We start from the raw sequence: 17,535 nt of genomic DNA, 5'->3' as shown, positions 1-17,535 counted from the left end.
CGGCGTTACACCGAGGTGCACTTCACATAGTTATAAATATAGATATTACTGAATAGGGTGTTGTTTTTGATTTTATTTGTTAGTAGAAGAACCATAAATGATGGCTGGCGTGCTTGGTCCAGAGGTCATTAAAGAACTTAAGGCGATTCATTGTGTTGCTAAGGCACTGGGAGCTGTGAAAACCTCTCCACATGCCTCTTTTAGCCCTGATGACGGCACAATTACGGTGTCACAGCAGTCTGGTGAGGATACCGCGGCCGTTTTAGGTGACATTGGGAAGAAGTTGGCCGCCGCCGCCGAGAGGCTGGCCGACGCCATTGAGGCGCAAATGGGTGAGTTTTTTAACCATATGAGAGAGAAGGAGGCCTCGTCTGTCGTGGGGCTTCTTCGAACACGCAGCGTGGTGCCAGATTTCTTTAAAGTGATGGGTAAAAATGAAGTGCGGGCGGGTGACACCAATGCCGCGTCTCGCAGCTGTGAGATTCCTGAAATTAATGGCAGCATGCAAAAAAATATCAACTCTTTAACTAGTCACCAATCTGATTTGCGTGGAGCGACGACATTGTTGCAAACGTGTTTGTTTCTGATGATGGAATCGGTACTTACAAGAGTGAATGCTGTCCGCGCTGCAGTTTACATTGGCGACGTCTCCGAAAATCCCCGCATGCTGTGCCGTGTGGCACAAATCCATGCAGACGATAAGTTGCCTCTTGAGGTCAGCTATGCCAACTCCAGTACACTTATTACCGCTGTGCAAGGTGGCATGGCTGTCAACTTTAACAACACCAAAATGCACCCCAACAAAGACGACAGAGAAGCCAATGGGCACTCACGTCCTTTTGAAGCACATTTGCGTTGCCATTTGCGTGTTCAAAGCGGTATAGTTGTGCCTATTGGTAACTACGGTTGTGTGTTGGTGGCTGAAAAGCCGGCCGGGATGCCGCAGGGTTTTACATCCTTTGACGAGCACCACGTCTGGGCCCTTGCCATTCTTTGCGAGGGTCTCATTCCGCGGTACCCGCGAGACGTTTTTGTTAAGATGTCATGGAGCCCAGCGGTAAGGACACTGCGCCATTGCTCCCGCCTGCCATCTATCCTCAAGCCACTTGCTCGAGCCTCCACACTACCAAGGACAGGTTTGACTGTCACGTCTGCGCCTTCCTTAGACACGCTGGCCTCCGTGCCAAGGAAGCTAACAATACTTCGAGCCTCAGGAAACAGCCCGAGTATCATTGGGGATCCCAAAGGAATTCCACGGAAACACATGACAACTGAGGGAATCTTTCGAGAGGCAGCTGAGTATGTTAGAAACATTGAGGACTTGTGGCAAAAAGCGGTTCATGAGGCCAATCAATTACAGCAAGTAGTGGAAGAACATGTCCGCAATCTGGAAGAAAAGACACATCAAATCACCTTGCTGGAGGAGGAGTTGCGCCGCCTAAAAAGGCATGCCTTTAGCCTTTGAAGATAAATGCGTCATTGGGGTTGCGCAAATGTAAATTTAGGTTTTTTTTTTTTTGTATTTGCATTTAATATTGTTGCATCCCTCAAGCTGATTGCGCTTCATCCAATTTATTTTTGCTTTGCTCTCTCATTGCACAGTGCCACATTCCCCCCCCCCCCCCTTCTATTACCCCTTTCTTTTTTAATGGTTATTATCACCTGTTCCTTGATATTATCCCTCATAATATTTTTTTTTCTTTGTGCTTTTCCAGGGATTTTCATAACAGCATGCCATTCGTTAAGGTTGTGAAGAACAAGGCGTACTTCAAGCGCTTCCAGGTGAAATACCGCCGCCGCCGCGAGGGCAAGACGGACTACCAGGCGCGGCGCCAGATGGTGCTGCAGGACAAGACCAAGTTTGGAACGCCCAAGTACCGTCTGGTGGTGCGCATCACGAACCGCGACATCATTGCGCAGGTTGTGCAGGCGAAGGTTGTGGGTGATGAGGTTGTGATGGCGGCATACTCGCACGAGCTCCCGCAGTTTGGAATCCAGCACGGCCTGACGAACTACGCGGCGGCGTACGCGACAGGTCTGCTGGTTGCGCGGCGCATGCTGACGAAGCTTGGCCTCGCGAACAAGTTCGAGGGCACGAAGGAGGCGGACGGCTCTTACTCGGCCGTGCGTACGAAGGCCGACGATCAGGGCGACGACGAGAAGCGCTTCCCATTCAAGGCCATTCTTGACGTTGGACTCGCCCGCACGACGACCGGTGCTCGTGTGTTTGGTGTCATGAAGGGTGCGGTGGACGGCGGCCTGGCTGTGCCTCACCGCCCGAACCGCTTCCCCGGCTACGACAAGGAGAAGGACTCGCTCAACGCCAAGGCCCACCGCGACCGCATCTTGGGCCTGCACGTTGCTGAATACCTGAAGCAGGTGCGTGAGGAGGCGAGCTCCAACCCCGAGGAGAGCACGTGCCAGTTTTCAAAGTACATCAAGGACAAGGTTGTTCCCAACGAGCTCGAGGGCATGTACAAGAAGGCGCACGCTGCTATCCGCGCGGATCCAATGAAGCGTCGCGCAAGGAAGGAGCGCAAGGAGGGAGCTGCGGTGAAGAAGTACAACACGCCGAAACGGACTGGCGCCCAGAAGAAGGCCGCCGCCAAGGAGAAAATCGCATTTTTGGTTGCGAGCATCCGCGAACGTGCGTCGAAGTAAAAGCTTTTCCGAAAAGGTGATTGATGGAGCAAATCTGTTTTTTTTTTATTCTTTTGAAAAATTTCTTTTTGTAGTTTTTTGACCTTTTATTTTTGCTGTTGGTTACTGGGACGGATGTTGGAGGCGCTGGCTTTTAATATTGCGATTATTATTATTATTATTATTACTGAACGGGTTTTGTTGTTGTGTGTTGCATTTGTCATAGAAAGGTCAGCGAAATGGGAGCGTTTATGTACCTGAACGAATTGTGGAAGAAGAAGTCTTCCGATGTGATGCGCTTCATTCAGCGTGTGCGCGCGTGGGAGTTCCGTCACCAGCACACAGTTGTGCGTCTGCGTCGTCCTACGCGTCCGGAGAAGGCTCGCATGCTTGGATACAAGACAAAGCAAGGATTCTCCGTGTTTCGCGTGCGTGTTCGCCGCGGTGGGCGCAAGCGTCCTGTGCACAAGGGTATCACGTACGGTAAGCCCAAGACGAGTGGTGTGTTGGGTGTTAAGCTCAACAAGAACAGTCGCGCCATTGCAGAGCAGCGGCTTGGTAAAAAGTACGGCAACCTTCGTGTGCTGAACTCGTACTGGGTGAATGCCGACTCGACCTTCGTGTGGTATGAGGTGGTTGCAGTAGACCCAATGTGCCGCACTATTCGTCGCGACCCACGCATCAACTGGATTGTGAACGCAGTGCACAAGCACCGTGAACAGCGTGGCCTCACGTCGGCGGGTCGCAAGCACCGCGGACTGCGCCACAAGGGCCACAAGGCGTCAAAGCTGCGTCCGTCAGTCCGCGCCGCGTGGCGCCGCAACAACCGCATGGTCTTCCTGCGCAAGCGTTAAGATCCCTGACTCAGGTTTCGCGTTGGCCTTCCATTTGTCTGTTTTTTTTGTTTTTTATTGTTTTCCATGGAAGTACCTTCCCTATTGCCGTGTTTTTGGCTTGCCCACGCTCTTCGTTACGTGTGTGAGTGAGTCTTTCTTGCGTTTTCTTCCCTGGTGTCTGGGTGTGTGCCCGTTTGTCATTGGAGTGCTAATACTCGCTTCCCTCTATTTTTTAAACCAGCAAGGGAAGAGCATGCCCGCCAGAAAGAAAGAGGTTCCAAAGGCAGAGGCCCCCGCGCCGCGAACGGGCATCATTGCTGGATTCAACAAGGGCCACAAGACCACCCGCCGCGCTCGAGCCCCTTCCTCCAATGATCGTTACGCCCTTCCGCACAAGAAACTGCGGGCGGTGAAGGCGATAATCACGGATCTTGTCGGTCTTTCCCCCATGGAAAGGCGCGTGCAGGAGCTGCTGCGCGTTGGCAAGGACAAGCGTGCACTCAAGTTCTGCAAGAAGCGCCTTGGCAACTTCAAGGCCGCCAAGAAGAGACGTGCCAAGATGGAGGAGGCCCTTCGCCACCAGGCCAAAAAGAAGTGAGGTCTCCCGCTGTTCTTCTGCAAATTTTTTTTTAAATTTTTTTTTTTAAATTCTTTTTTAATTAAAAAAAATTTTTTTTTTTTTCCATAGCATTTTGCGCCGTCTTTGAGGCTTCCAGTGGGATTATTTGTGTGACGGTAGTGCATGTAAATTCGTGCCCGTTTTCTTTCCCGTTTTTTTCCCTTTTCTGTGTACAAATAGGGAGTGGTGGTGCATGGTGAAGGGGGGGTCTTTGGAGAGAAATGCTGGACGATCGCGTCGAGGAATTCGCGGCGGCTCTCTCTCGCGTATGCGTGATGCGGGCTATGGATGGCATCACCCTCGGCAGTGGCATGTGCACGTTGGAGGAGCTTCATGCGTGCGGTCGTCGCGAGATGTGGCGGGAGAGGCGAGAGGCAGAGATTCTCGAACAGCTTGGCGCGTGGCAGGCAAAAATCGTCAGTGACTGGGATGCGCGACATGCTGAGTGGAGGCGCGGTGGTAACGCTTTTCGCGAAGTGGAGGATAAGTGCTGGGTACTTACCTGCCACTTCACTCTCATGGATTTTGTGTCAAGTCCCTTTGCCAAGTTTGACGGATGCGCACGGCTTTTCTCCCCTCTGGGACCCTGCGGGGGGTTGTTTCGTGCCATTATGCAAATGGACGAGGGAGGAGCGGAGCGCCGAGGTCAGACGATGGCACTTGTACATCAGGCGTGCCCAGCGACCACGCCAGAGATGAGACGGACTCGTCAGCTGCTGGTGGAATCGCGCCGGGCATGGCGTTTGCTGTTCTTTGTGTGGATGCGTTTTCTTCTGACGCAGAAGGGTCCGCCATCCCGTGAGAATTGTTTGGTTTTGAGTTCAGCGGCGGAGCAGTTTCTGCGCATGCAACAACGTGAGTTCCAAAAAACGTTAATGGCGGCAAAGAGGCGGTCTGGCGGGAGCTTGCCGCACAACTGAATCTCACTCAATGAAAATTCCCCCTTTTACACGTCCGTACTCCTCTGCTCCCTGTTGCCTCAGATTTGAGCCTCTATATGAGTTGCTAACGGCCCTGGCTCAGCCGGCCACCTCAACGTGGTGCCAGGGTCTAGGGCTCTTTGCTAGAGAGGAAGCTAAGCGCCTGCTGTTCGTGCTTCAAACCCGATGAGTGGTTGTTACTTAGTTTTACGGGTCGGAAGGGCAGATGTTGGAGCCATTCTATAGTGGCTGCCCGCGGAGTAAGGTTATCCTTGCTACTGAATTCCTTCGTACGCTTACCAGAGCTGCACAATTGAGGTGTAGTTACTACGACTGGTAAAAGAAAAAAAAAAAGTTGCTAACGGTGCAGCGAGGACGATTGCGCTTAATGCCTTTGCCGAGTGTGATGCAGCGTGAGCGCTGCGGGGGCCAGCACGAAGGATATCGCAACGCATCACACGCCGTTTTTTGACGCAAGCGACATGTGTCCCATCGGAGCATTCTCATCTCCCGCAACATTTTTACTGTTTCAGGTCGTGCCGTCCTGGCGTGACGGTTAGTCGCAATTGATCGTTTAACGTGATCCTCAGTGCCCATCTGGAGTTAAATTTTGGCGGCCTTTGGCAGGGGATGACGGCGGCAGACGTGGATGCCTTCTACCGATTGCGCTACCGTGTGTGTGCGGAGCATTTCGAACTGGCGAAGCAACGGCCGCCGAATTTACTGCGTCGCCGCGATGTAGCAGATGAGTTGTGATTTTCGCTTTTGGAGCTTCTCTTGCCGGGCTTCTATTCACTTTGCACCCACTCGGCTTGGCCGTTGTGAGTTTGGCGAGTGCCGCGATTGCGGCTTGGCAGAAGCACTGGCCGCGAGGCTGGGACGGCTGAGGTGCTCTGCAGAATTCGGCAAGGAACGGAGCCATGCAGAAACGCCGGCGTATCGTGCACCGGGCGGAAGAGAGGGGCGGGCTTTAGATGAATTCACGGAACATTTTTTTTTTCTTGTGGTTGTGCGCGAGTCTGCATGTGAGCTAGGATATGATAAGGGTGTTGATTCCGTTGGGGGGGATAAATTTTTTGCGCGTATCGTTATTGCTGTGGATTGCGTTTGATCCTTCTTTTTATGCGTGCTAAATAATATGTGGTTTCTCTCTCTTTTTTTTTTTTTTTTGAGCAGAGCGTGCGCGCATATATTTATTTATTGCCTTTTTGTCCCCTTTTCCGGGAAGGCTGGGGAATGGAGTGCTGCGTCCACTCCCCGTGCGGTCGCTACCTCGTCCGGTACAAGAACTATGGCGAGTCGATGAGCATCGATGTGATACCGAAGACGTCTGCCTTCGAGCCCTCGTCGGACGTTCACTACGTTGCGGTGCTGCGTGAGAGCCACGTGCTGGAGATCACAACAGCGGCGGGGGTGCGGAAGGAGTTTGCCGGCTTCGCGGACATGACATACAACGCCATGATTGGACGCTCCCCCAGCGTTAAGTTTTTTGTTGAGACGTGTGAGGAGATGAAAAGCCGCATCACAGCGGAGGTGGCGCAGCGCGGCCACGGCACGTCCGACTCCATCATTGACGAAAGTGACGCCAGCCAGCTCTCGGAGGCGTCTCGCATGCAGCGATTTTTCACTCTAGACTACGATGTGGACTTCACACGTGCCGTATTCCCTGTGCCTCTCGTGCAGATGACGACGGCGGAAATGAATGGGACCATGGACTTGAGGCGCATGCCTTCGGTACCACCCACCGAGCAGCAGCAACAACGGACAACGCCGCGGCACAGTGGATTGATAGAATTGGGGACGGACAATGCCAGTAAACCCAGCAATGCGCAGCTCCAGACGGAGAACGAGAAACTTAGACGTGAGAATGAGGCCTTGGCTCGGCTGAGTAGGGAGAAGATGTTGGAGATGCAGCGTCTCTGCGAGGATTTCCAGCAGCGTGTCGACGGGGCGTGTGAAGTGGAGCGACTCAAAAAGAAGTTGGCGGGACTTCGAGCGCGGCTGCGGCAAGCGGAGGCGGAACGAGACGAGGCACATGCGGCATTTATGCGGCTGAAGCAGCGGACGCTGCGCTCCTCCCCACGGCCCGACAGAAATCTTCACAGCGAGAAAGTGAAGCGACGCTCCCGCTTCGACACACCGTCGCCGGCGCCACGGCGATCATCTTCGCGTTTTTTGGGTGACTCGCCCGCCCCGCGCGGACGCACCGGCGGTCGGCAGGGAAGATCCGCCGTGGCATCATCGCGTGCCCGCTCGTTGAGCAATGGCGACAGAAATGGAGCGACGCTGACGAAGAAGCGACTATGGGGGGACAGGGGCAGCAGCCGCTGCAGCAGCACCTCCGGGTCGAGGTGCAGCTCACGCGGCAGTTGCGAGCGACTGTATCGCACCCCCACCGCCAGCAGCCGCATGCACCAACGCGAATTGCCCACTCACGCGCCGCGGCGTGCTGTTTTTCGATAGAGGTTGAGGGCGGTGATTAACGAAGAGAGGGACGACAAGAAGGGTGAAGGGAGAATAAGAGTAGAGGAGGCGAAGCAGGAGCTTAGAGAGACACACTGAGACACGGTCTCTGCTCGCAGTTAGACCGCATTATTTTTTTAGATGCTCGGGCCGTCGTGCCGGTCCTCCTTTTTTTTTATCTTGTTATTATGATTGCTATATATTTTCTTCCTTTTTTTCTTTCTTCCTACGCAAGGCGCGTGTGTCGGTTCGCTGCATCTTGCTGTTTTCTCTGCGATGGTTTTATGGATCAAGCTCAACACTTTTTTTTTCATTTATTTTTTCCTCATTTGCCATAACCGTCAGCAGTGCCGCTGTTCCTGCTGCTGTTGCTGTGGAACCGTACAAGGGAGGGGAGGGGAGGGGATGCTACGCAAGAGTTGGGCACTGCACGGCTTCTACAAACTGCCCGGGCGAAAGTCGCTGGATGAGATCTGCAAGTTGAGCCTTCTTGAGGCGACACCGACGGCACAAGTGGCGACGATATGGAACGAACACCACAAGCAGTTTGTGCAGTACTGGGGCCGCGTGATATCAGCTGATGCCTATGATGCGCTGCGGCCCCGTCTGCAGAAGTGCTCCTACTTTGTGATTCCTGTGTTCCGCATGAAGGGGCTCTTCAACGTTGTGACGAACTGGGACAAGGACCTCGTTGGCGTCGCTCCTCTTGCTGAGTGGCAGAAAAAACAGGACCACGCGCAGATTGACATGACAATTCAGTTCTTTACTGAATTTTCACGCACGAAGCGTATTGTGCTGGTGCGGTGCGAAATCAAGGACAAGATATTTGTTCGTCAGGATTGCGTCTTTATCACCCAGATGCTCCTCAAGTACTACACCCTGCCGCACCTCTACGAGACGTGGGTGGAGGTGTTTAACAAGCGTCCGCACATGTTTGACTACCACATGTACCTCCGTCACATGAAGGAGGAGGCGCAGCGGGACGACATACACATCGAGGACAAGAAGACACAGATGAAATTAGACGCGTACGGGCCGGTGATTGACACCCCACCTGATGCCATCGCGCAGCAGATCTTAGGCAGCGTCGACACCGGAGTCCTGCAGGGTGGCGGTACTACTACACCGTGACGTCTTATGTCATGTTATGTTGTGGCTGGAGCGACCCGTTGTCTTCTTTTTCTTTCGAATTGAGAGAGGAAAGGGGGCATATTTGCATTGCTGTGTGTGTGTGTGCGAGTCACTGCCCTTGTGTTGCACCGTCTGTTTGGATACTTTCTGCCTTGTTTTCTTCCAAGCTGCTTCGATCCCTGTCCTTTTGTTGCTTCTCGCCAACAGTTTATATAAGGCCATGTTAGGGACAAGTTTTTCGAACAATATTTTTCGCGAATACGGCGTGGAGCTTCCAATGGTCCACGACTCAATGGATGAGGCGAGGCGAGAGGCGCAGCGCAGGGGGTTGTACCTCCTTGTGTACATTCATTCCCCGACGCATGAGGACACACATGAATTTCTGACAAAAGTGCTGTCAGCTCCGCAGGTGCGGGAGCTCTTTGGGACTCGTTTTGTGTTGTTTGGGGCTTCAGTCTTGGAGCTGGAGGGTCGCCGACTGGAAGGTGAGATGCAGGTGACGACGTTCCCCTTCCTTGCTGTCATGCTGAAGCGCAGCACCGTGCTGAAGGTAAAAGGTCTCCTCCCTGCCGAGGACCTCGTGCGGAATTTTCAAATGGCCTTCGAGCACTGGGACGGGCGGTTGGCGGAGGAGGTCCACCAGCGACTGGAGCGAGAGGAGAAGGAGCGCGCCCGCCGCGAGGAGGAGCAACGGGCCCACGAGATGCGTGCAATCGACCTCGAGCGCATCCGACGGTACGAGGAAAAAGTGCGGGAGCGGCGGGAGCGGGAAGAGCGGCTGCAGCGCGAGCGGGAGGCGGCGGAGCGGCAACGGCGCGAGGAGGAAGAGATGCGGAGGAGGCAGCAGCAGGAGGAGGCGCGGCGTCGCTCTCGGGTGGAGGAATTGCGTGCGGCCGCAACCGCACGGCTCCCGGTGGAGCCCCCCGCCGATGCCGACGCGTCGACCGTCGCGTTCATTAGTCTCAAGTCGCTTCGCGGAAAGCAATATCATCGCCGTTTCTATCGCACTGAGAAGCTCCGCCACATGCGGGACTACGCGATGTCGCTGGAGGATTATGATGGCGACGGGTTTCAGCTGGTTGCCGGATACCCACCGCGCCCGCTGGATTTGGACGGCGACAGGACTTTTGGCGATGTGCCGGTGCTTCTTCCTCGCGCTGTCGTCCTGATGCGCGCTGAGTGATGGAGATGCCTCGAGTTTTTGTTTCTTTTGTTGCCAGACTTCAGTCCCATGATGTGAGTGGCATATATATATACATCTATAAATGTTTTGCCACTGCGTGTGCATGAGAGGAATGCGAATAGGATGAAATGGAGGAGAAGATGCAAGAAAGGAAGGGGAAGTAGGAGCGGAAACAGAAAAACAACAACAAAAGGAATTGTGGTGGTAAAGATGTTAAGCGGTAATATTCGCTGTGCATTTTTTTTTATTCCGTATGACTTTCATTCAATTTGTTGTATTTATGATTTCTAATTCGCTGCAGCTGTAGTGTTATCTTTCCACCCTCCTTTTTTCTTTTCGCTATGCTCCTCCCTCTTTCTTTATTCGCATGTACATGCATTCACATGCTCATATACATGTGAGCATTTGTATCGTCATGTATGCGCCTTGTTTTCTTTTCTGCCTCTTGAAACTTTTTTCCTCAAACGGCAGGCCGTGGCAATGGTGCGCTTCCAGCCTTGGTGTATGGCGGTACAGACACGCTTCAAGTGGCGCCACAAGGAGACGGATCGCTGGCGTCGGCTGATGGATGCAACGTGCATCCCCTTGGATTGGTGTGGACAGACACGTGGGCCGACCTTCTCACAATACGGCGGGCACTGGACGCATCTGCTCACATGCGCCCATGTGATATGTCCCTGGGACTACCCCAATTATTATCCCACGGAGGGACCGACCCGCTTTGTTTCCCGCATTACGCTGGCCGACACCATGACGCAAGTTCGTCTCGTTTCTATGCAGGGGACCGCCGTCTATAGGCACTTTACGTCCAACCAGCACGTTTACGTGCACGCCAACCCCCGGTTAGATCTCTGTGTGGTGCATCCAGAGCAAAATTTGAAGCGTAGTGGGGAGATGAAGATGCTGTGGATGCAGAATGAGGGTTACGTCATACGCCCGCGTCTTGAGTTGGTTGAACCACTGGCAGTGGGTGACCACGTATGGATCTATGGCATGACGGCACATGAATCACTCTTTGACGAGGAGAAGGCGCCAGAGCCGCTCATGGTGCCAACGGGAATCCGCGCAAAGGTGCACACTTTGACACGGGAGCACTTCTTCCTTGACACAACCTCGCTTGAGGGGGCGGACAAGGGCCGTATTGGCATGGGCATGTGTGGCTCCGTCGTGATGCGGAATGGACGCTGCGTTGGGATGCTGACGGCAACTGTGCACGAAGAGAGTAAATGCAAGGAGCTGGCCGGGACCGCCATGTGTGCGTATGCCTCAGACATATTCGACTTTCTTCTAGAGGTGGAGCGACAGATGAAGGAGCCCAATCCGAGCGCGCAACGTGAGGAAACCGTCTTTCAACAGCGCAGACGTGAAGAGGGACGCGGACAGAAGGAGTGGAAGGACTGGGAACTGGACCACTCGAGACTGGCACGCCACATTCCCGTCCCCGTGTCAATGTGGCACATGGAGGAGAAATGGATGACGGAGGAAGACCAAATGACGAGCACCGTCTTTGGTCGCAGCGGGGTTTTCAATCAGGAGACACAGGAGAACGTATTCGGATACGACATGAACTCGGCAAAGACGCATGGTGATCGGCCGGGTGATATTGCGGCCTTTTCGACGGCGTCGCAGGAGGGAAAACCAGTCATGCAGGGCGAGCGTAAGGACTACAGTCCTACCGGCATCTACGCCGACCATGAGGACTTTAAGACACGCGACGTGTGGGACTACAGCATCAGCTCCGAGATGCGCTCTCTCTTTGATACATCTGTGGACGCAAAGGATGCCCACAGTCTCAACATGATGCGCAAGTCGTTGGAGAACATCCGCGCCCAGCGTGCTATGGAGAAGATGAAGGAGACAGTGCTGAAGAACCCCGGCCGCTCTGAAGATCCACTGAATGTTGGCGGCATGGGCCATTATAAAGGAGGCAACGACGGCGCTGCTTTCGATCCTGCAGCAGCGGAAGAGAATACAGCAGCAGCGAAGCGAAAACGGGAGGAGGCGGAATACCACGAGGCACTACGCCGCCAGCATGGCATGAAGGCGCGTCCATTTGGCGATGAGGACCTTAGCGGACTGTGGGAAAAACACTAGCGGTATTTAGACACACACAAATACACACATACGGTAGGGGATGAGGGAGGGAGGGGGTGTACTGTTGGCGGCGTATGCCACAATGCCGTATTCAGAATCTCTTTCCTTTTACCCTATTTTCATGGGGGATGTGTGCCATCTTTTTTTTTTGTGCCATAGACATGTAAAACTTGCAGTGACGTAAAATGAGTGAAATATTCTCCCCTCCCTTTTTTAAAAATCTTTATTTTCCGTTTTATTCTTTTGTGTTGTTTTATTTCTGACATGACGCACATCGCAACCCAAAAGAAAGAACCTGAGGGGATATCATTAGAGATGTTGAATCCCGGCGCCCGACCGTGGTACCCATCATGTGATGGGGCGCTTGGTGTGCATGTGCCGCCAGTGCGTCGGCAGAATGATCCGTACCAATTTACCGCTGTGCATCGGCCGCCCACACCGCTCTGCGGTGACATGGATCTCAATACCATCCAGCTCGATGCACTCGGCAGCGCTGTGGCTCCCGCGACTCCTGCACCCGCGACGCCATTGAGGAAAGGACCATATCGCAGCACAATGCTTCTGGAACAAGACGTTACTGCGATCTTTGATTTGTGCAGGAAGAAGCAGCCGTGGAATAAAAACGGATGGATGCCGGGCTCTGGAACGCTGCGCGTTAGCTCAGGCACACTCTCGTCGCTGGAGTCACAGGGCGACTCACAGGAAATCCTCTTGACACAGGAGGAGACGTGTTGCAGAGCGGCATCACGCACAGTGACGCCCAAAGTATCCATTCCTCTTCCCCGTTCTCAACGGATTGCCGAGCTTCGCCCAAACAAAATTGCTGCTCCGAGGGTTTTCACCCCTTCGGATCCGCCAACGGCGTTAGCGACAGCAAATGCAAATAAAACACCGACAACACCAGCAAAGCATATTATCACCAATAACGTGATCAAACCCACCACAGTGACTTCGAATATGGATGAAAATAATAAAAATAATACGGATAATAAGCGCCCTGCATTCAAAAAGGATGCTGTTTATGATTCTGATGATGATGATGATGATGGGGCCGAAAATCATGAAAACGGGAATAATACCCAAAGCAGTTCTAATGAAGCCGTTCAAAACAGGATACACGAGGAAGGTTCAAAGCCGCAGCCGCCGTTTTCTCCACTGTCGGGATCTGTTACTTTTACAAAGAAGTCTAAACCAAAGACAAAGCGTGATGAAAAGTGGACGATTGTGCAGGGGAAAACGGGCACCGATTCCGCCGGGGCGGCGGCGGTGGCATCACTGAAGAAGTCTGCTTCATTGACAATTCCTGGGAAGGTGCGGGAGAATGGGGCCGTCGTACGACTTCCAGGCTGGCAAACAGCGGAAAAAGGAAAGAGCAAACAGTGCCAACAACAACAACAGCAGCAGCAGCAGCATAGGGAGAAGGAGGATGGGGACGCCGGAAAAGATGAGGTGATCATTGAGGCAAAGGCAAAACGTTCACGGGATTCACGTCGCACGAAGGGGGAGAGCAGCGATGAAGAATTACTGGAGGGTCTTGTGATTGGCGTGGCGCCTTCTGCCACAACAGTTGGTGCCACTGCAGCAGCGACAGCAGCATCCACCAATCAAGGTGCTCTTTCCACCGCTAGCGAAGGGCCCCCTGCAGCATTTGCTATTATGGGAGTTCCGCTTGCTAGCATCACGCGGAGTGAGCAACTTTTGCCTTCGTCACAGGTGAGCATGCGACAAAAGAATGCCCACCGAAATTTCCTTCGCTCTTTGACCGTATCCGAGGCGTCAAATGTAAAGACGCTCTTGTTGCAGCGTGCGCTGCGACTTTTACCTGAGTCCAGCTACCACCAGTGCCCAGGATTGGTCTGTGCGATCCTTCTCGAGACGGGTGATAGCTGCGTTGACGTGGAAAAGAGCCTGCAGACCTGTTACAAGGCTCTTCATCTCGCGGAGAAACAAAAGCTTGACCTGTTTGAAATGCTGTCCCGTCTCGCTATTACGCGTACCTTTGCCCGTGTCATTGACACCATGGATGCACGCATCAACCTGACACGTGCGGCAACGATTGCTATTGCCAAGAATGAAAAGGCTGCGCTTGGCTGGATCGCGATGCAAATGGGCGTGACACTCGAAATTACTGGCCTGTTTCCCGAGTCCCTTGCCTGGTACGAGGTGGCGGATCATCTTGCTCGAGCCACCGAGCAGCCTCAATTGCTTTGCGATATTTATTGCTGTCAGAGCATTGCCTTCTCGGCAATTGGTGAGCTGGAACGGGCACAGCAGGCCTACGAATCATCGCGTGCACTTCTTCCACTTATTCCGCGTCATCGTCACCAACGACCACTGCAGAACTATGCCCAGCTGAAATGCCAGCTGGGTGATATGCTATCTGCTTTGAGTTTGCAGGAGACCGAGCTCGAGATTGCCAAGGAATTTGGAGACACACGCGCGACATCGCGTTGCATGGGTGCCATTGCCTTGACGAAACGCTTTCTTGGCCGCTACGATGAGGCTGCTGAAAACTACATGGAGGAACTTTCCGTATACAACGCTCAAGATCCAAGACAGACGATTGAATCTCTGACGGGTGCGGCTGTTTGCTGGCGGTTGGGCGGCCACCTACAAAAGGCGTATGACTACTGTATAAGGGCGCTACGGCAAGCACAACAATGTCAGGACTTAACGACGCTTGCGAAGGCGTTAGTGGAACTGGCTGAGGCAGAGTTAAGCCTCAACCTATTGGATAAGGCACAACAACACCTGCACGAGTCTCTGGCAACTGTCGCGCGTGTTGATGAGGCGGAACTGAAACAATACCTGGTGAAGGCAGCTCTTTGTGAAGTGGAGTGGCGCTGCTGCAGCATTTTGGAACAGGTACACTTTCGAAAGAATGAGGCTTTTGAGGCCCTTCAATGCTCCGATCGTTGCCACGTACCGAATACTGCTCAAGTGACCCGTTTGCTAATGCGCCGACAACGGCGAGCGGGTGTGTTTTCAGAGACAAAGGACGCAGAGCTTGTCAGCCGAAGTGCCGTCGAAGGGCTTTTGAGGAGTCCGATGATGCGTGGATGGCGAATAGTGTGTTACTCGCTTCCGTGGAACGAGGGGCTGGACTTTATGGCGTATGTCCTAGGCCTGGATGGCGATGGAAAACTGACTTGTGTGGGAATTCCTTTAACCTTGCAGGAAGAGATAATTGCCTTTATGTGTGCCCCTAACGCCATTTCAAAGCTGCTGGACGCGCCCATGTACACGGAGGATGGGGTACGCATATACGGGGACACCCCGCTCTGGCCGCAGCTTTACTCAAAAGTGGCTTTTGATTTTTCCCAGTCTCCAGAGAATGCTGAGCGTGTGAAGTCACTTGAAACCGATGAATTTTATTGCTTGAAACTCTTACACGACAGCTTCATTAAACCCTTGGAAGTGAAACTGGGCGACGCTAGTGGGCTGATGTTTGTTGGCGACGGCGTTTTCAGCCGTCTGCCATTTCACGCCTTTTATGATGGGCAGCGATACCTTGCGGAGCGCTTCTGCACAAGCATGTGTTGCTCCATGGCGCTTCTTTGCACGCACTTTGCAGACGCGATGGCGATGGAAGGGAAGGAAAAGGAGGCCAGGCGATGCACCGTTGTTGACGACGCCGCGCACTCCTCAGTGTTGTTGGACGCATACCTCGCCAAGGCAGCTGAAGAGGGCGTCTGCGTGCGTCGTGTGGTGATAGACGAGGACCTCGCAGCGTCGGGCGTGGAAACGACGCGTGATGAGCAGCTGGGCGAGGAGACCCGGAGGATTGGCGATGCTCATGACGGTGAGGATGAAAAGGACGAGTTGCCATCGGAGGACCCGGATATCGCCGCGACGCAGCGGCTTCTTTCCGCTTTGCACCGCCGCGGGAAGGTACGGGGTGTTCGTAACGCTCTCTACCGTGCGGTGCACGAGGAGGCCGCGGAGGGTGGTGTGCTCGAGATACGACTTCGGGCAATGCCGGAGGTACGGGAGGATTACTGTGGCATGTTCGTTGGAGCCTCGAGTGATGTCATTGCGAGCCAGTCAAGTGAAATCGCCAACACGTGGGAAATGCGCCCGTACGCACTCGTTATTTGCACCGGTGTTGGGACTTACAGCGGGTTGTCCATCCATGAGACCGGCATCCCCGTGTACCGCTCGTTGCAGTACGCGGGGGCGTGCCGCATGTTGATCGCCATCAACAGCCGTCTGCCGACGAGCGATCGTGTCGCAGCGGCGGCAGTGACCGCCTCCATGGCGAGCGGGTGCAGTGTGGCTGCCTCTGTTCGGGATGCATACCTGCAATGTATCGCCGACCGCACACCTTTGGAGGAGTGGGCCGCCTTCTCCCTCCTCGGTCTGCCGTGAGGGGGGCGGTGGACAAACACCACAAGTGAGGCAAAATAATCGCCCAACAAAAAAAGCAAAACAAAACAAAACAACAAAAAAAAAAAACAGAAAAAACAAAAACACACACACACACACACACACTCACACACACAAAACGAAAAAACAACAACAATAAAATAAAACCAACAAAACGGAATGAAATCAAACCAAATGGATTGATGATGATTATGATGATGACATTTATGTATCTCTGTATTTTCATTGTGGTATTTACCTAAGATTACATAGTCCTGTAAGCCGGTGGGCGTTCACGTAGTATCATTTACTAACATCAGGAGAAAAAACAAAAACAACAACAAAAATGAAGAGGACGAAACAATAACATGGGGTTACTTAACTATGGGCATTGTGCAATTACATACACGCGTACATACGTTGAAGATGCGTTCGAAATCTTACGGGACGGTTGTGGAGCGGAAAAAAAAAGGGGCGGGGGGTGGGGGAAATAAAAGGAGGAAGAGAACTCAAACACATTCCAAAGAAACGAATGGGGAGAGAGGGGAAAAGGAAGGCGAAAAGAATAGTGATATACAAAAAAATGAGAAGGAAATGAAGGACAGAACGTTCGACTCCACGCGAGGTTCGCGATATTCAACAAATTTATATGTTTATTTATATCCGTTGGCTGAAGAGACGAGGGAGCGAGTGCCGTCCCTCTTTGAAAAGGGGGAAAAAAAAGAAGAAAAAGACCTGCTCCTCATATCATCCTCCCCCCACCTCAATTCTTCCGGTTCTTTTCCTCATCCCGAAGGAACTGAGTGAAAAAGAAAAAAGAAGTTAACGCTTCACAGAGGGCAACCACTTATGATCATTTTAATTTTAACTTAATTTAATTTTATTTTTTCTTTACTTTCAGCGCCGCCAGGGAGATTTGGGTTCTACTGTGAGTGTGGATGCCGCCGCAAGGGCTGATAAATTTCCTGAAAGATTTCATCAGGAGCTCTTTTATGTTTTTTTTTTTTTTCGTTCCTATTATTCCTGTGTGGTGGGTTTATTGCAGAAGAGAAGAGTAGAGAAATTTCCGTTTCTTTGTTGCATGCACCCTGTTAAAATTTATCTGGAGGGAGAGGCGCTTCGGTCTGCATTTGTCGGGGGTAACGCGCCGAGGGAAGTGGCGGTGAATGCGGCTGCGCGTGGATCCCTGTGGGCGAAGGGGGAGAGAGCACCTGGAACACCGCGTGGCGCGGCCGGGCTGCTCCTCCCCGTGAAGATGCGTTGCTGTTGTCTGCTCTCGACGAA

General features: G+C 53.0%; 10 protein-coding genes across 10 annotated transcripts, besides 20 other annotated features; all 10 read left to right on the top strand.

Moving 5' to 3' along the window:
* Window positions 1-2,660: part of a sequence feature (heterozygous, non-Esmeraldo-like haplotype) that runs on past the window's edge.
* On the top strand, window positions 98-1,465 carry Tc00.1047053509671.84 (hypothetical protein, conserved; the record flags this gene model as incomplete). Its single annotated transcript, XM_809608.1, has 1 exon — window positions 98-1,465. One exon carries the CDS (start codon window positions 98-100, stop codon window positions 1,463-1,465), a length of 1,368 nt encoding a protein of 455 aa, XP_814701.1.
* On the top strand, window positions 1,732-2,661 carry Tc00.1047053509671.80 (60S ribosomal protein L5, putative; the record flags this gene model as incomplete). Its single annotated transcript, XM_809600.1, has 1 exon — window positions 1,732-2,661. One exon carries the CDS (start codon window positions 1,732-1,734, stop codon window positions 2,659-2,661), a length of 930 nt encoding a protein of 309 aa, XP_814693.1.
* Window positions 2,661-2,667: a sequence feature (areas merged during assembly that could not be assigned to a particular haplotype. This can correspond to areas where the two haplotypes were merged or to regions with more than two copies in the genome that were merged during assembly.).
* Window positions 2,668-2,871: a sequence feature (haploid, Esmeraldo-like haplotype).
* Window positions 2,806-2,827: a microsatellite.
* Window positions 2,872-4,503: a sequence feature (heterozygous, non-Esmeraldo-like haplotype).
* Window positions 2,880-3,494, top strand: Tc00.1047053509671.70 (ribosomal protein L15, putative; the record flags this gene model as incomplete). The annotated part of the gene is made up of 1 exon (XM_809599.1): window positions 2,880-3,494. The coding sequence occupies one exon, from the start codon at window positions 2,880-2,882 to the stop codon at window positions 3,492-3,494; it is 615 nt and encodes a 204-aa protein (XP_814692.1).
* On the top strand, window positions 3,730-4,074 carry Tc00.1047053509671.64 (ribosomal protein L36, putative; the record flags this gene model as incomplete). The annotated part of the gene is made up of 1 exon (XM_809607.1): window positions 3,730-4,074. The coding sequence occupies one exon, from the start codon at window positions 3,730-3,732 to the stop codon at window positions 4,072-4,074; it is 345 nt and encodes a 114-aa protein (XP_814700.1).
* Window positions 4,096-4,158: a sequence feature (AT_rich).
* On the top strand, window positions 4,317-5,015 carry Tc00.1047053509671.60 (uncharacterized protein; the record flags this gene model as incomplete). Its single annotated transcript, XM_809598.1, has 1 exon — window positions 4,317-5,015. The coding sequence occupies one exon, from the start codon at window positions 4,317-4,319 to the stop codon at window positions 5,013-5,015; it is 699 nt and encodes a 232-aa protein (XP_814691.1).
* Window positions 4,504-4,672: a sequence feature (areas merged during assembly that could not be assigned to a particular haplotype. This can correspond to areas where the two haplotypes were merged or to regions with more than two copies in the genome that were merged during assembly.).
* Window positions 4,673-10,244: a sequence feature (heterozygous, non-Esmeraldo-like haplotype).
* Window positions 5,108-5,368: a mobile genetic element.
* On the top strand, window positions 6,252-7,478 carry Tc00.1047053509671.50 (hypothetical protein, conserved; the record flags this gene model as incomplete). Its single annotated transcript, XM_809597.1, has 1 exon — window positions 6,252-7,478. The coding sequence occupies one exon, from the start codon at window positions 6,252-6,254 to the stop codon at window positions 7,476-7,478; it is 1,227 nt and encodes a 408-aa protein (XP_814690.1).
* On the top strand, window positions 7,884-8,609 carry Tc00.1047053509671.40 (hypothetical protein, conserved; the record flags this gene model as incomplete). Its single annotated transcript, XM_809596.1, has 1 exon — window positions 7,884-8,609. One exon carries the CDS (start codon window positions 7,884-7,886, stop codon window positions 8,607-8,609), a length of 726 nt encoding a protein of 241 aa, XP_814689.1.
* Tc00.1047053509671.30 (hypothetical protein, conserved) lies at window positions 8,830-9,792 on the top strand (the record flags this gene model as incomplete). The annotated part of the gene is made up of 1 exon (XM_809595.1): window positions 8,830-9,792. One exon carries the CDS (start codon window positions 8,830-8,832, stop codon window positions 9,790-9,792), a length of 963 nt encoding a protein of 320 aa, XP_814688.1.
* Window positions 10,245-11,037: a sequence feature (areas merged during assembly that could not be assigned to a particular haplotype. This can correspond to areas where the two haplotypes were merged or to regions with more than two copies in the genome that were merged during assembly.).
* Tc00.1047053509671.20 (hypothetical protein, conserved) lies at window positions 10,273-11,886 on the top strand (the record flags this gene model as incomplete). The annotated part of the gene is made up of 1 exon (XM_809594.1): window positions 10,273-11,886. One exon carries the CDS (start codon window positions 10,273-10,275, stop codon window positions 11,884-11,886), a length of 1,614 nt encoding a protein of 537 aa, XP_814687.1.
* Window positions 11,038-11,134: a sequence feature (heterozygous, Esmeraldo-like haplotype).
* Window positions 11,135-11,630: a sequence feature (haploid, Esmeraldo-like haplotype).
* Window positions 11,631-12,026: a sequence feature (haploid, non-Esmeraldo-like haplotype).
* Window positions 12,027-17,535: a sequence feature (heterozygous, non-Esmeraldo-like haplotype).
* Window positions 12,151-16,254, top strand: Tc00.1047053509671.10 (hypothetical protein, conserved; the record flags this gene model as incomplete). Its single annotated transcript, XM_809593.1, has 1 exon — window positions 12,151-16,254. One exon carries the CDS (start codon window positions 12,151-12,153, stop codon window positions 16,252-16,254), a length of 4,104 nt encoding a protein of 1,367 aa, XP_814686.1.
* Window positions 13,262-13,298: a microsatellite.
* Window positions 16,300-16,355: a sequence feature (T-rich).
* Window positions 16,356-16,388: a microsatellite.
* Window positions 16,389-16,447: a sequence feature (T-rich).
* Window positions 16,576-16,620: a sequence feature (T-rich).
* Window positions 17,107-17,140: a sequence feature (AT_rich).

This window comes from Trypanosoma cruzi, genomic scaffold (genome assembly GCF_000209065.1).
Source record: "Trypanosoma cruzi strain CL Brener 1047053516371 genomic scaffold, whole genome shotgun sequence".
Lineage (NCBI taxonomy): Eukaryota > Euglenozoa > Kinetoplastea > Trypanosomatida > Trypanosomatidae > Trypanosoma > Trypanosoma cruzi.
Note: the sequence above shows the minus strand (reverse complement) of the source record. Positions and strands in the feature narration are given on the sequence as shown.